Here is a 13,733-nt window from a genome sequence, read left to right as displayed (position 1 = left end):
CCCAGTGACCTGACAAACTGCCTTAATGTGGCTCTTTCTCTTTGCTGTTCTACCAACACAATTACTGCACTGTGCTTCATATAACAAGGTTGAACTTTGCATGCTTAATGTTCTAAAACAACTCTCACCTTTCTCAATCCACTCTTAGTCTTTTGAGTTACTTTTGCAGCGATACTGAGATAGGAATCACACAACACCTGTGAAAGGCTGTTTCTAGATTCTTGGAGATTTTCATGTGATGTTTACAGATACAGTTATTTACTGTGCCAGAAAACTTGGGCAGTATCTGCACCATCATTAGAAGCCTCCCTACTTGGTAGTTGAACCCTCCATAACTACCATGAATCTGTCAGTCATTCTACAAAGATAATATGAAGGCTTATTGTGGAAGAGGCACTGGGCTTCCTTTTGCAGTGCATTTCAAAGAAAACAAAACTCATAGTCTAGTTGCCACAGTTCTAATACTATATCTACCAGTACATATATCACTATCACATAACTCACAGACTTGAGCACCTGATGGGCAGAAAAAAATCATTTTTCTGTTTCTCTTTTGCTTTTGTTCATCTAATAGATAGAGGTACGGTACAGTATATCCTAGTACAATTGCTGGCACTTATTAGGTGCTTAGTAAATATTTGTTGAGTATATGAGTTAGTGAATTAATGAATGGATAGATGGTTTAATGGATGGAGATTAGCAGTGATAATTTGCACAGTAATATTTAATGTTAATATTTATTGAATTCTTCATATGTGTCTGGCGCTGTGCTAAGTATTTTATGTGGATTGTGTCATTTGACTCTCTCCACAACCTTATAAGGGAAGTACTGTTAATAGCTCCATTTTCCAGATTGAGGAATCTGAGGCTTAGGCAAGTTAAGTAACTTATTTGTACAACACTGGGATTGGCAAACTTTTTCTATAAAGGGCTAGATAGTAAATATTTTTGGCTTTGCATGCCATGACGTCTCGGTCCCAACTGCTCAACTCTGTTTTTGTTTGGTTTTTTTGTCGTTGTTCTTTTAGCACAAAAGCAGCCACAGGCAATATGTAAACAAGTGGGCATGGCTGTGTCCCAATAAAACTTTCTGTACGGAAACATTCAGTGGGTAGGATCTGTCCCAATGGCTATAGTTTGCTGACCTCTGTCATGTCATGTCAGTGATGGAACTGTGATTTGAACCAAGGCACCGTGACTTTTGGAGGACCATATTTTTATCCAGTTAGGAGCGAATTCTGATCCAGAAAAGGAGGGGGGAAAAAGCTAAAAACTTGCTTTGATGGTATTTGTTAGTAATTATTGCTATAATTTTTTAAATTGTATCTTTTTGTTTTTGCTTTTCCCCCCAAAGTCCATACCACTTTTTAGTCAAGAATTGGAAAAAAAGATAAAACCAAAGTCTACCACAGTGTAATAATCCCCTGGTCTGTACACTGTGGAGATTAAAGCCTGTGTCACACATCATTATATTCCTGCAGCACCGCCCCACAGGTGTGCATCATTATCCGTTTGCCAGAGTGGTTAAGTCACTTACCTCAGGTCACACAGCCAATGTATGGCCAAGACTTGAATCAAATTCTTCAGCCATAACTCCCAGAATTTTCTCAACTCTCTAGATACTGTGGCTAAAATTTTCTTTTTTTTTTTTTTCTTTCTTTTTTTTTTTTTTAAGACAGAGTCTTGTTCTGTTGCCCGGGCTAGAGTGAGTGCCGTGGCGTCAGCCTAGCTCACAGCAACCTCAAACTCCTGGGCTTAAGCAATCCTCCTGCCTCAGCCTCCCGAGTAGCTGGGACTACAGGCATGCGCCACCATGCCTGGCTAATTTTTTCTATGTATATTTTTAGTTGGCCAGATCATTTCTTTCTATTTTTTTTTTTTTTTTAGTAGAGACGGGGTCTCGCTTTTGCTCAGGGTGGTCTTGAACTCCTGACCTCGAGCGATCCACCTGCCTCGGCCTCCCAGAGTGCTAAGATTACAGGCATGAGCCACCACGCCCAGCCTAAAATTTTCTGTTCACTTCTTCCCCCTCATTTCTTTCACCTTCTTCACCTCTTTAATTAGCTACCTGCTGTTCTTTCCAAAAAACAAACATTGGTTGGCACCAGGACAATGTCAGCACTAATATGCACCTGGGAATATGAACTCAGACTAAATAAAGTACAAGCCTTGCCCTAGGAGAGATTTTGGTCCGGTCAGGGAAGCAGACATTGAAGCAGGTAATTACAGTGAAGTGTAGTAAGTGCTATGAGAGGATGCATTATAGGTGGTTCCCCGGTGACACCTGCAGGGCATGAAGACCTCTGACCTGCTTAAACTTCCAGGATTCTCCAGCCTACCAACCTGCTGGGCTACACCCTGCTTCAGGAACTGATAGGATGAAGTTAGTGCAAGGAAGGAACTAAACAGAGTACTGACTTAGCAAACATTTGGGATGGGCCAGGGAAGGCTTCTGGTAGGAGTCACATTGAGCGGAAATCTGAAGACTGAGAACCTGCCCTGCAAAGAGCTGAGGAGGGAGCATTCCAGGCTATGGGAACAGCAGGGGCAAAGAAAGGCCTGGAGGCAGTGAAATGCTCAGAGGAAGAGGGGGGAGGCCTCCTTCCCCTGGACCTGGCAGTGAACCATCGGGATCATGGCAGTAAGAAGCTGAGGTTGGCTGGGCCCACATCTGAGAGAGGTTTTAAGCAGCGATGTGTTGTGATAAGGTTTATTGTTTAAAAGATCATTCTGGCCCAATGGTTCTCATCCCTGCCTGTACATCAGAATAATCTACGGAGCTTTTAAACATCCAGATGCCCAGGTCACATCCCAGGTTGATCAGAACAGTGTTTTGTCATCGTTGTTTTCTGGTTTGGGTTTTGTTTGTTTGCTTGCTTGCTTGTTTTTTAAAGCTGATGGCAGATGATTCCAGTGGGCAGGCAGGATGAGAACCACTGGTCAGTTGGGCAGAGAAGGAGTTGAAGTGTGCAGCAGACAAAGCAGGGAAACCAGTTAGGTCAGGCTGTTGGAAGTTGTTCAGGTCCAAGGTGGTGTTGACCCACGTTAGGGTTAGAAGGGAGGAGCTGGAGAGACGTGATGGTCAGATTCAAGATGTTTTTACGAGGTAGAATCTTCCAGACTTTGCTGTGTGGCAAGAAGGGGAGGAATGAAAATAAATCCTAGGTTTGGGGATTTGATCTGCATGGTGAAAAGATGTTACAATTTTATTGAAATGAAAGATTGGAAGATAAAAGATTGGAGTGGGGGCAAGAGGGTCATGAATGACTAAATTTAGGCTCAGGATCCCAAAACGATTGGTCTGTCTATAACTAGAAGTGTATTTGGATCTTTGTGTGTGCCCAGTTGGGTACCAGCAGGGCTTGCCTGCCTCTTGGGGAAAGAATGGCAGTAGCTACAGTTTTTAAGGATCTTGGATTTAATTCTCTTAACAACCCTATGAGGTTGGGGTGGGGGGAGTAATCCCTACATTACAGATGAGGAAACTGAGGCACAACTAGATTACAATTAAGTTTCCCATGACCAAACAGCTGTTAAGTTGGGAGGTGGGGGTGAACGTGGGTGTCTGCCACCTGGTTTCAAAAACCCTGCGCTTAACCACTGCACCAGTCTCATATACTAAAGTTGCCGTTTAAGATGAGCTAATTGCACATAACTACAGGAGATCCATCTGCATTGTTTTCTAAGGAGTTACTTATTCCTAGCCTATTGTCAGTGACAGTTTTCACAAGATAAGCCTCTTCCTGGCTAAATGTTACCTACACTCCCTTCTTTCAACCACTAGGACCAGTTTTTTTCCAACTGAACTGCTGGAGAAATTGAAAGATCCTGAGCACTGTAGCTTAAATAAGTAGACTACATGCTCTATGAGGAAATCATATTATTTTCTCAAAGGAGAGAGAAGTTAACCCAGCGAGGCAATGATTGCTGGGAACAAACTTTCTGGTTTTCCATTTTGTTCTGCTACAAATGGCACGTTCTATCAATCAAGGCCTGCTGGGAAAGATTTTGTCTTTCCTTGTTGCAATTTCATTTTCCTCTCTGTTAAACTCAGGTGCATTTTAAATACAAAGCCAAACGGTTCAGTTGGCATTAATCTGTGTCCTCCTTCAGATGGGGCTGGACTTTGTTTAGACGACAACTTAGTAGAAAGGAATTCTCCTAATTTGCAGATTTAAAGATGTTTGTCCACTTAAATAAGCCATTTGTACCCCCCCCAGCATTGCTGAACTAAGGCTCTTAAATCAGGTGCTCTGACAGCTTTAACTGTAGCCCCCTGAAAGCAACTTTCATTGATTTGTCCATGGATGAAATGCAATGTTTAGATGAGTTAACGGGTTTATTTCAGAGAACAATGACAGGAAGCTTAAGTCTCTCTTATAGTATCAGGCACCAAACCCTTTACTGTGAGCACATGGTTTAGAATAGGAAATGGCCTGCAAGGTACTGCTTAAGAGAGTGAATTGATACTTAATCAATCTTCAGAGACTGCATTATGGGAGCAATCATTCAGGGCTCCAAAGGAAGCACAGAGTAGAAAATATCTCCTCCAAAAAAAAAAAAAAAAGACATTAGAGTATGTACTCAGTTTGCACTTTGCTTGATAGCTGTGAATCTGAAACAACAGCTGCTCAGGCCACTGTAGATGCCCTGTACCTTGTCCAGGGACAGCTTTCATTAGGAAGGCCGTTGGTTCAGTGCTGCAATTAGTAGCTTTTCTATGTTTGTTTAAACTTAAAAGCTACTAGAAACACTTTGTCCCAGAATTATCGATGTTTATGTACTCCATTTGGGGTTTGCTCATTATTTTTGCCAAGTTTTCCTGGTTGGAACTTGGTTTCTAAACATACTCCTTCCTTTCTTAGCCGTTAGGTAACATAGCTGCAGAGGCCCATGAGGGGCCCAAGCACTCATCTGGAAGGATAGGAACTGCCTTTTGATAGCTGATGCAGCAGTATAAGAAAAACGGTGATGTGTGAATTCAGAAACCAGGGTCCTCACCTCCTCTGTGGGAGCTAGAAGTAGACCGTCAGCTGGGTAAGGGGCAGCGCTGATGTGTTCAGTGGCATTTCCTATTCCAATACCCAGTTCTTGGCACGTGGATATCTATTACTGTGTAACCAATGACTACAAACGGAGCAGCTGAAAACAACACATATCTTAGGGAGCCCACCTTGTAAAAAACAAAAAACACATATTATCATCATACAGTTTCTAGGGTCTTCTGATTCTGGGCTTCTCAGAAGGCTGCAATTAAGGTGTCAGCTGGGACTGCAGTTTCATCTGAAAGTTCACCTGGGGAACGATTCACTTCCGAGCTCGCTGAGGTTGTTGGCAGAATTCAGTTCCTCAAGGGCTGTTTGAGGAGTTGAGTGTCCCCTTAGCTGTTGGCCAGAGGTCGTCTTCAGTTCTTTGTCATGTGGGCTTCTCCAGAGTGTGCAAGCTGAGTAGACGGTAATGGTACCTGCTAGCAAGGTGGAGGTTAGAATCTTTTGTAACCTAATCATGGAAGTGAAGTTACATCCCATTGCCTTTGCCTCACAATGCAGCCCACCTTCAAGGGGAGGAGACTACACAAAGTCCTAAATACCTGGAGTCAAGGATCATTGGAGACCACCTTACAGTCAGCCTGCCACAGCCATGCCAGACACTTGGAGGAACATATTTGTTGAGTGAATGAGCTTAAAGAGCTGGGTGCTTATAATTTGGGCTGAAGGCACCATACCATTTTTCCTCTGCCATTTCTTTATACACCTATCAAGGGATATTTAAGGTCATTCAGGCCATTTTAATATTTTATATATGATACCTACATGATATTTACAGTCCTCCCCCATCCCTAACAATGCAAAATGATGATCTTACCTACTCCTAAGGAGGAATGTTTTCAACAGAAGGAGCAATCTGGCAACCCCTTTGATCCAATATGCCTTGTCTCTTGTATTTTTCTTGCTGCATACATGGCAGGGATTTAAAGCAGTCCCCACTCAATGCTTTCTGGATTTTGAGTCTTTTGTAAATGGAGTGCCCCGAGCAGCTTTTTGCTTGGAGGGAATGAAAAAACAAGGGTGAGAGTTCATATCTAATGTGTTGTGGTTGAAGTCACTTGCTATGTGTGAAAACAGTCGGCTCTGCTTTGTCCACTAAGCCTTTGATATTGTTGGGGCTTTTTGGTGCATGGCACGATTATTAACAAGGGAACGTCCAGCCACACCAACTGGAGAGAAACTTGCAGGAAAGTCACTGAACCTGAAATAAGCTTCTCTTGCCCCAGGCTTCCCCCAGATCTCATAATTCTTTTTTTTTTTTTTTTTTTTTTAATTCAAAGGTCATGACAATATCTGTGTGAAATGGTTTGCATTGCAGCTTGAGACTCTCTAGGTTGTGCTTCGCTAGGTTGGAATTTCTTTTTTACCTCTTTCCTGTTCCAGGAACAACCTGTACTTTGAGAAGACTGGCAGGGGTGGGGCAGGCAGGTTCTGGGACCTCGTCTTGAACTGCTGTAAAGGCTTCCCCACTACATTCTTGGCTGTGAAACACAATGCATTCAAAAAAGACAAAGAAAGACAAAAATCACCGTGTGGCCCCCTCTGGGAGCACCATTTGCCAGGAAACCCCAGCCTGCCTACTTCCTCCCTCTCTCCTGCCTTGGCTTGGAAATGGAGTGTTGGGTGACTCCAAAGCCAGAGGAAATGGAATTTGTATACCCAGCCCAGGACAGTTTGATCCTCATGAATATGAGAAATCCGCCTGAACTGACAATAGACGAGCCAGCTGCTGGCAGGAGCTGCCATTGTACAGATTTGCTCCTGGCCTCCCGTCACCCTGCAGGGGTTGGTTTTTCCAGTAATGCGCTTCCTCCAAGCCAAGTCTGACAATTAGCTGGGAAATATTCTGGTGGCCTGGGGAGGTAGGGGCACAGGGACAGAGAATGGTCAGTTTAAGTTGACGAAGAGCACAAAATTCATTTCTTCAGTGCCCTTCTCTGGCCATGACTTTCAATTCTCTGGAGACGAATAACCTGTGAATTGACTGGTTTCCATTAATACTATGAATTAGCAGTAAGTAAGCCATGTCGGAGCTCAAGCTCCGTTTGAAGGGGGGGGACAGTGAATCCTATTAGCATTTATAATTGTGTTTTCTTTTCATATTAATCCCTTCCCATGGCTGAGGAATTAAGAGTTTTTCTCATCTTCTGCTGGAAACCAGTCCCAGGCGTCTGTCCCTGTCAAGTGCTGGAAAACAGATGATGATACAGAGCCATCCCCTTCCCCCTGGACAGGGGCTCGCTCCTCTCCTGTAAGACTCCTTGGTGACATTTTGCTTATCTATTAGATTAGGCTTAATGTGTGATTGCAGAATTTTAGTAGTCACATTTAAAGTAAGCCTCCTCCTGACCAGGAATCCACACTTGGTTATTTGCCTTTAGCTGAATTTCACAAAAAGTCCTACAGCTTCGCAGAGCTCCTTTTTCCCTGGCCATGCCTCACTCTGCACTGTCTCGGTTTTCCTCTCTGACTATTCCGTGGCCGTGTGTGATGCTAAATGCGCCAACACCTCTGATTCTTTTTCTTTAGGATCCCATTGCAACCGTGCCAGTCAGGAGAGGATAGAAAATGATGCTGGGATGTCAAAAGGGAAAAAAAGAAATTTCAACATCAGAAACGGACCACAGGCTGTACAAGAAGAAAAATGATATTTGTGAGCACTAAAAAGGAGAGTCAGGAAAAGGAGGGTGTTTTCAGTACAGCTCAGTGGTTAGTGGTTTTCGTGCTAGGATTGTCTTCTTGGACACAGATACATTCCCTAAATTATTGACAAGTGTTTAATTTATTAATAAAGGAAGCTGGTCGGTCCTCTGTCGCTGGGTAAGGATAAACTGAAATGCAGTGGTGGGAAATAGCCAAGTTATAAAGGTTTGTGCCAGGAAGTTCTTGACAGCAACTTGAATGAAAATCTGGTGAATGGTAACCAGGATATTGAAGTCCAAATGAAAGAAGCTGCAGCATCCTTGCCGCACGGCTCTTTAGGTAAGAGCCATGGACGGAAAGGAGAATCAGGTGAGAAATCAGACCTCCTGAGACGTGCTTGCCTGAAATGCCAAGTTAGCTTCTGAATGCACAGTTCCCTGCTAACCGTTGGAGTGGGTCGATCATCATCTCTGCTGTTCAGGAGGGCTGTGTGGACTCCCTGGTCCCATGGTTTGTCTCTTTCTTCTACGGCTGTGGTTAATGGTGTAGCCATTCCACCCTCAGCAGGTGTAAATCTTTTTTCCCCACAAGAAGATATTGGTTGGATATGATGTTTATGGGACTAAAGGAGCAGCTGGCGATGTCGGATTCAAGGCAAGTAGGTTATCTTGGCCATCCTATTTAGCAGATATCCAGGACTCGATAGGTTGAAATTTATTAGGCTCCAAGTCAAGGGCCAAATAGCACAGGGGGCAGCAGGCACACGCAGATGGTGGGGCCCGCTCTGCCGCCATTTCATTTTGCTTCACGTGGGAATAAATGCCAGCCCTCCTGTAGAGCCTGGATTATTAACACATCTCTAGAGATTATTGATCAGTTGGCTACTAATTTCATAATTGGTTGGATCCTTATGGTCAGCCGTTAATTGAAAAGAAAATTTTATGGAGTTTAGATTTCATCCCCATTTCTATGAATGTGGCCTTTAATCCACACCTGCGTGTCACCGAGGCCTTGGTGGGATAGTGGTTAGCAGAGCTGCCTTCCAAACCTACGTGTCGTGGCTTTCTGTGTTGTCAGTGTCTCTGTGTACGTTGGTTATATCTAAAGACAACTGACAAGCTTTAATTCAGAGCCCTCTCTCATGTTTGCGTGCCATCCTTTTGAAGATGACTAATGCCACGAAAGCTCCTCTGAAGTGCAAGTGCCAGGAGCTAAGTTTTGCAATGAGAGCACAAACTCTGCAGGGAAAGGGGGTGTCTGTTTCTTCTAGTCCATTTTAAGCTCATTTGTGCAATTGCTGCCTTCTCAGTATTACCGCGTAACTCCTTTGATCTTAAAGTGGAAGGAAGCAAATTTCAAGGGCCAGGAAAACTCCTCCTGTGGCTTTAAAAGGAGCAGCATATTACAAAATTGACTGGATATCAAATAAAACATAAATTTAATTCTTTCAAAATTTGAACTCAAGGAGGTATTGCTTTTAGAGCCAGGCACATTGATGGGTTCAGGGATAAAACTACTGTTGTTTGACATTCATTTAAATTTGAGTGTTTAGGTCAGCTTGTTGCCCAATATTATCTCCCCTTTTTTGGATGCTGCATTTGTAGTCAGTATTGTACTCAAAGCTTTAGACTTTTAATCCTCATAACAACATTATGCTATCCCCATTTTGTAGATGAGGACACTGAAGCTCAAAGGGTTATGCCTGACTCAAAATTCCATATTTTCCCTATCCCTTGGCCTCCTCCACCTTGGATGGAGAACAAAATGCAAACACAGGTTGCTAAAACAGCCGTCTTCACTGTTGTCATGTTTCAAAGCTGCCAAAATTGCTTAGCTTATGCTCATGAATTTTTTTTTTTAAGTGGCAAATTGATTGAAACAGTGAGTGAAAGGGATTATTTCAGTTAGGGTTATGCCTTACTGGAACAAATCCACTTATTAGCATGCTATTTGAATTCCCCACCCTGAGTTCTGGAACCAAGACATAGACTGGAGAATGAGCTCAGTCTTATTAGTAAGTTACTTTGACCAGCCAATAATCTCCATTTTCTGTCCCTTTGTCTTCATCCCTCTTCTCAACCCCAGCCATATAGACCAGCTGTGGAGCTGAATAGACATTGTGGAAGTATTTTCCATTTAGAATCTGGGATCAAATCCTTGAGCTCAGATGAGGCCAGGTCTGAGTATCAGATATAGAGATGCTATAATCAGCAGTGACCAGAAATTGAACCTGGACTAGGTTGCCCTCTTACTTTCCTTTTGCATGGTCTACAAATGTTATTGGTGTTAGTCATGGAGGATTAGTAACACTTTCTTTGGGCCTTTCTATTGTCAGATAAGAATAAATGCATTTAAAAGTTCCTGTCTTAGTCCATTTTGTGCACAGAATAGCACAAACTAGGTAATTTCTAATGAACGGCACTTTATTGGCTCATGGTTCTGAAGGCTGGGAAGTCCAAGAGGGTGGTGCTGGCATCTGGTGAGGGCTGTTTTGCTGCACCATTGACAACTTGGGACAGGTAATTCCTTGTTGTGGGGGGTCACTCTAAGCATAACGGGATGTTTAGTAGCAACCCTGGTCTCTACCCCACTTGATGCCGGTAGCCCCTCCCCCTGAGTTGTGACAACCAAACATGGTGGAGGGGCATCACATGACTGAGAGAGAGGAAGAGGGGGCCAAACTCATTTTTACAACAGATTTGCTCTGGAAATCATGACCATAATCTGTTCACGAGGGCAGAGCCCTCAGACCTAATCACCTCTTAAAGATCCCACTTCTCAACACCGTTGCATTGGAGATTGTTTCCAACACATGAAACTTAGGGGACGCATTCAAGCCATAGCAATCCCCTCACTACAAAATGTGCCCTCAGTTGGGATTGAAGATCAGAGTATCTGAGAGATGTTGCCATGATAGGGGAGGGATAAAGTGGTTTTGGAGGACCATGTGAGTTGATCAGGTGGACAGCAAATGCTGTGTCTTGTGATGTGGAGTTTCCCTGAGAAACCTTTAAGACAAACCATAAGCAAAGTGTATCAGTTAAAAGAAATTATTGATATCATGGCCTGTCCCCCATCTTCTACCTCTATACACACTTACAGAAACTGTAACAGTTAAATTTTGCTCTGTAACAAATGATCCCCAATTAGTTAACACAGAAATCATTGTATTATTTTGTGGTTCAGTAGGTTGTCTGGTCAATTTGTCTGATTAGGGTCAGCCCAGCGGGTCTCTGTGGATGGCAGAGGGTTCAGCTGAGACTGGTGGTCTTGAATATAGTCACTCACCTGTCTGGTAGTTGGCAGGCTGGTGAGTCTAGAACGTCCTCAGCCTGTGTCTCCTATATGTGATCTCTCCTCCTTCAGTAGGATAACTTGGAATTCTTCACCTGGTCTTCTCAGGATTCCAAAGAATCCAAGAGCTTTGTAAGTGTCTGTCTGCATCATGTTCACTCACTTTCCATTAGTCAAAATGAGGTATGTGGACAAGCCCAGTTTTAAAGGGTGGAAAAGTTCATATACACTCTTGATGGGGCAGGGCAAAGTCAGATTACAAAGGTGCATGTGACAGGAATGGGACGAATTTGTGGCCATTTTTTCTAACCCCCACAGATACTGCAGTAACTACAGGTAATTCTACTGGCATGAACATGAATCAAAGAGACCAGCTTTTACCCTACAACTTCAATTTGATATAGACTCTTTCTCTGGGCTCTTATTTTATGCTATTCTAGCCTTTTGAAATTTAGCCACATTTATGGGTTAGATCTCTCCTCTTACACTCTGGAGTTGTGATTGCATTTTTGACCATGTTTTTGAATTTTGATCAAATTACTTGCTGTGGTGTAAATGTGATTTTTCTTCAAATACGATTTCTATTTGATGTATTCTGTGGTGTATGTTTGCCTTTTCCAGAATGTTTCATGCTTTAACCAGTGTGCTTAACCCCTGGCTTGAGCTTGCCTGCAGGTGATGTAGAGGCACATTCCTGCCGACTCCCAGAATTCAACCTTTGTGATCTGATACACTGGGTTCCCATCTACTGATCTGTTTTTTTTATTTGTAGTGTTTACAATGTAGTACCAAATTCCACGTGACTTTATTGGTGTATAAACATGACATTGTGTATAATGACACCCATGTTCTGAATTTAGGTGTAACTCAGGGCTCTAGACATTAGGCTATAATCACTATTAATTCCCAGAGCATCTAATCAGGGTTTCTCTGCGCCATTGACATGTTGGGACAGGTAATCCCTTGTTGTGGGGAGTCATTCCAAGCATCCTAGGATGTTCAGCAACAACCCTGGTCTCTACCCCACTTGATGCCAGTAGCCCCTCCCTCCCCTAGTTGTGACAACCAAAAATGTCTCCAGACATTGTAAAATGTCCCCCTGGGAGGGCAGAATCACCCCCAGTTGAGAACCGCTGGTGTCACCTGGAGATGCTGAGGCAGAGCAGAGGAGTGTGGGTTATTGTCAGAGAGAACAAACTAGGAGCAGCAACCCAACAGGGAAATTGTGTAAGGGTAAGAAAGGGTATAGAAAATGTTCGTTCACATTAAAATTCAACCTAGGGATGGCTCTGGATTCCTCTGAATTAACTTGGAAACATCAAATTGGGTCGTGCTACACAGTGAAAGGTTCATCAATATCTCAGCTTCATTATGTTAGAAGTGGATTCGATGTAAACACTATCCCTGGGGCGGGGGTGGGTGGGGAGCAGGAGCTGTGCTGACCACAGATAATGGATTTTTATAAACTCTTTTATTTTGGAAAAAAGTAAACATACACAAAAGTAGCGAAAATTGTATCATGACCCATCCTATACTCATCACCCAAGGTCGTAAATGATTGATTCAAGGACAGTCTTGTGGCATCTGTACCCCACTCACTCCCCCTGCTGTTCACTCTTGGATTATTTTGAAGCAAATTGCAGATATTTCATTTCATTTGTATATCAATCTCTCTCTATATATAGATAGATACATAGATAGATATAGATATAGATATATGAAAGTACCCAAAAGCCATAACTGTAATATGCTGATAGAATTTTAATCTTCTAGAACAAGAACAATAATGAGAACTTCTGCTGAGTAGTATGAGAAAGTTAAGGGGATAAATAGGTGGGATTAAGACCAAAGAGGCTTGACTTTTGGGGGGATTAGAGACCCTAGAAGGAAATGAAGATGGGAGACACTCCCTCTTGTTTTGCATAACTCTCAGAAATGCTCCGTGGAGTGTATGACTTTTTCCAGAGGACCAGGGTCCTTCCAAAGGAGAATAGGCTGGCCGGGAACTGACCCATTTTCTCAAAAGAAGGGAAAAACACAATCATCGGAAGGCATTGAAATAATCTAGTCAATGATGGATTGCTCTCTGATGACTTCCAAGGACTTTTTAGCGCATCAGGGTCTACTTTTAATAAAACAAAGCAAGAAGAAAGTCTTGCAGTTACTTTTTAAGATTTTGCTAGGACTATGGTATTTCTCTCCTGTTATAATGTATTCTGAGAAGTTTCTTTCTTTTGATTTAGACTTCCTCACTTGATTTTATTATGTCATAAATCTCCTGCATTTGGTGAGTGCCATGGTATATGTGAGACCCAAGCAGCGTGCTAGATAACATCTATTTCCCCCCCCACCCCCACTTCTCTTTAGAAGATTAAACTGAGGCTGTTGTGTCTGATGCCAGAATAGATTTAACCAATCATGTTTCCTTTACATGTAGGTCAGTCCAAGGGACAATTCTGCACTGGATCCTATTATCCATGGGTTGAAGGGCGTCGTACATCATGGTAAGTATGACACATACACTTTCTTTTGCTGGGATGTGAAGGGCTCAGATCTCCACCTGAAGGAATCGGGTTATCTTGCAGAGGACAGAGGGTGACACCCATTCCTCATCTGCTGCTGTTGAAGGACATTAGAGCCATTATTTGATGGGTAAAGAGCACGCCCATTTATTACCTGCAAATGGGTCTGGGTGAAGAGTAAGCAATTTGTTTCTCCTCAGGTACCACTTTGAATGCGTATGTTATA

General features: G+C 42.9%; 1 protein-coding gene across 2 annotated transcripts in view; it reads left to right on the top strand.

Moving 5' to 3' along the window:
- PTPRG (protein tyrosine phosphatase receptor type G) overlaps nucleotides 1-13,733 on the top strand; it is a 667,952-nt gene that overhangs the window by 495,201 nt on the left and 159,018 nt on the right. For both annotated transcript variants that reach the window (XM_045530961.1, XM_045530962.1), the window contains exon 6: nucleotides 13,423-13,489. In XM_045530961.1, the coding sequence (XP_045386917.1) occupies nucleotides 13,423-13,489 (67 nt within the window). The remainder of the gene's footprint in view (nucleotides 1-13,422; nucleotides 13,490-13,733) is intronic.

Source organism: Lemur catta, chromosome 18 (genome assembly GCF_020740605.2).
Source record: "Lemur catta isolate mLemCat1 chromosome 18, mLemCat1.pri, whole genome shotgun sequence".
Classification (NCBI taxonomy): Eukaryota; Metazoa; Chordata; class Mammalia; order Primates; family Lemuridae; genus Lemur; species Lemur catta.
Note: the sequence above shows the minus strand (reverse complement) of the source record. Positions and strands in the feature narration are given on the sequence as shown.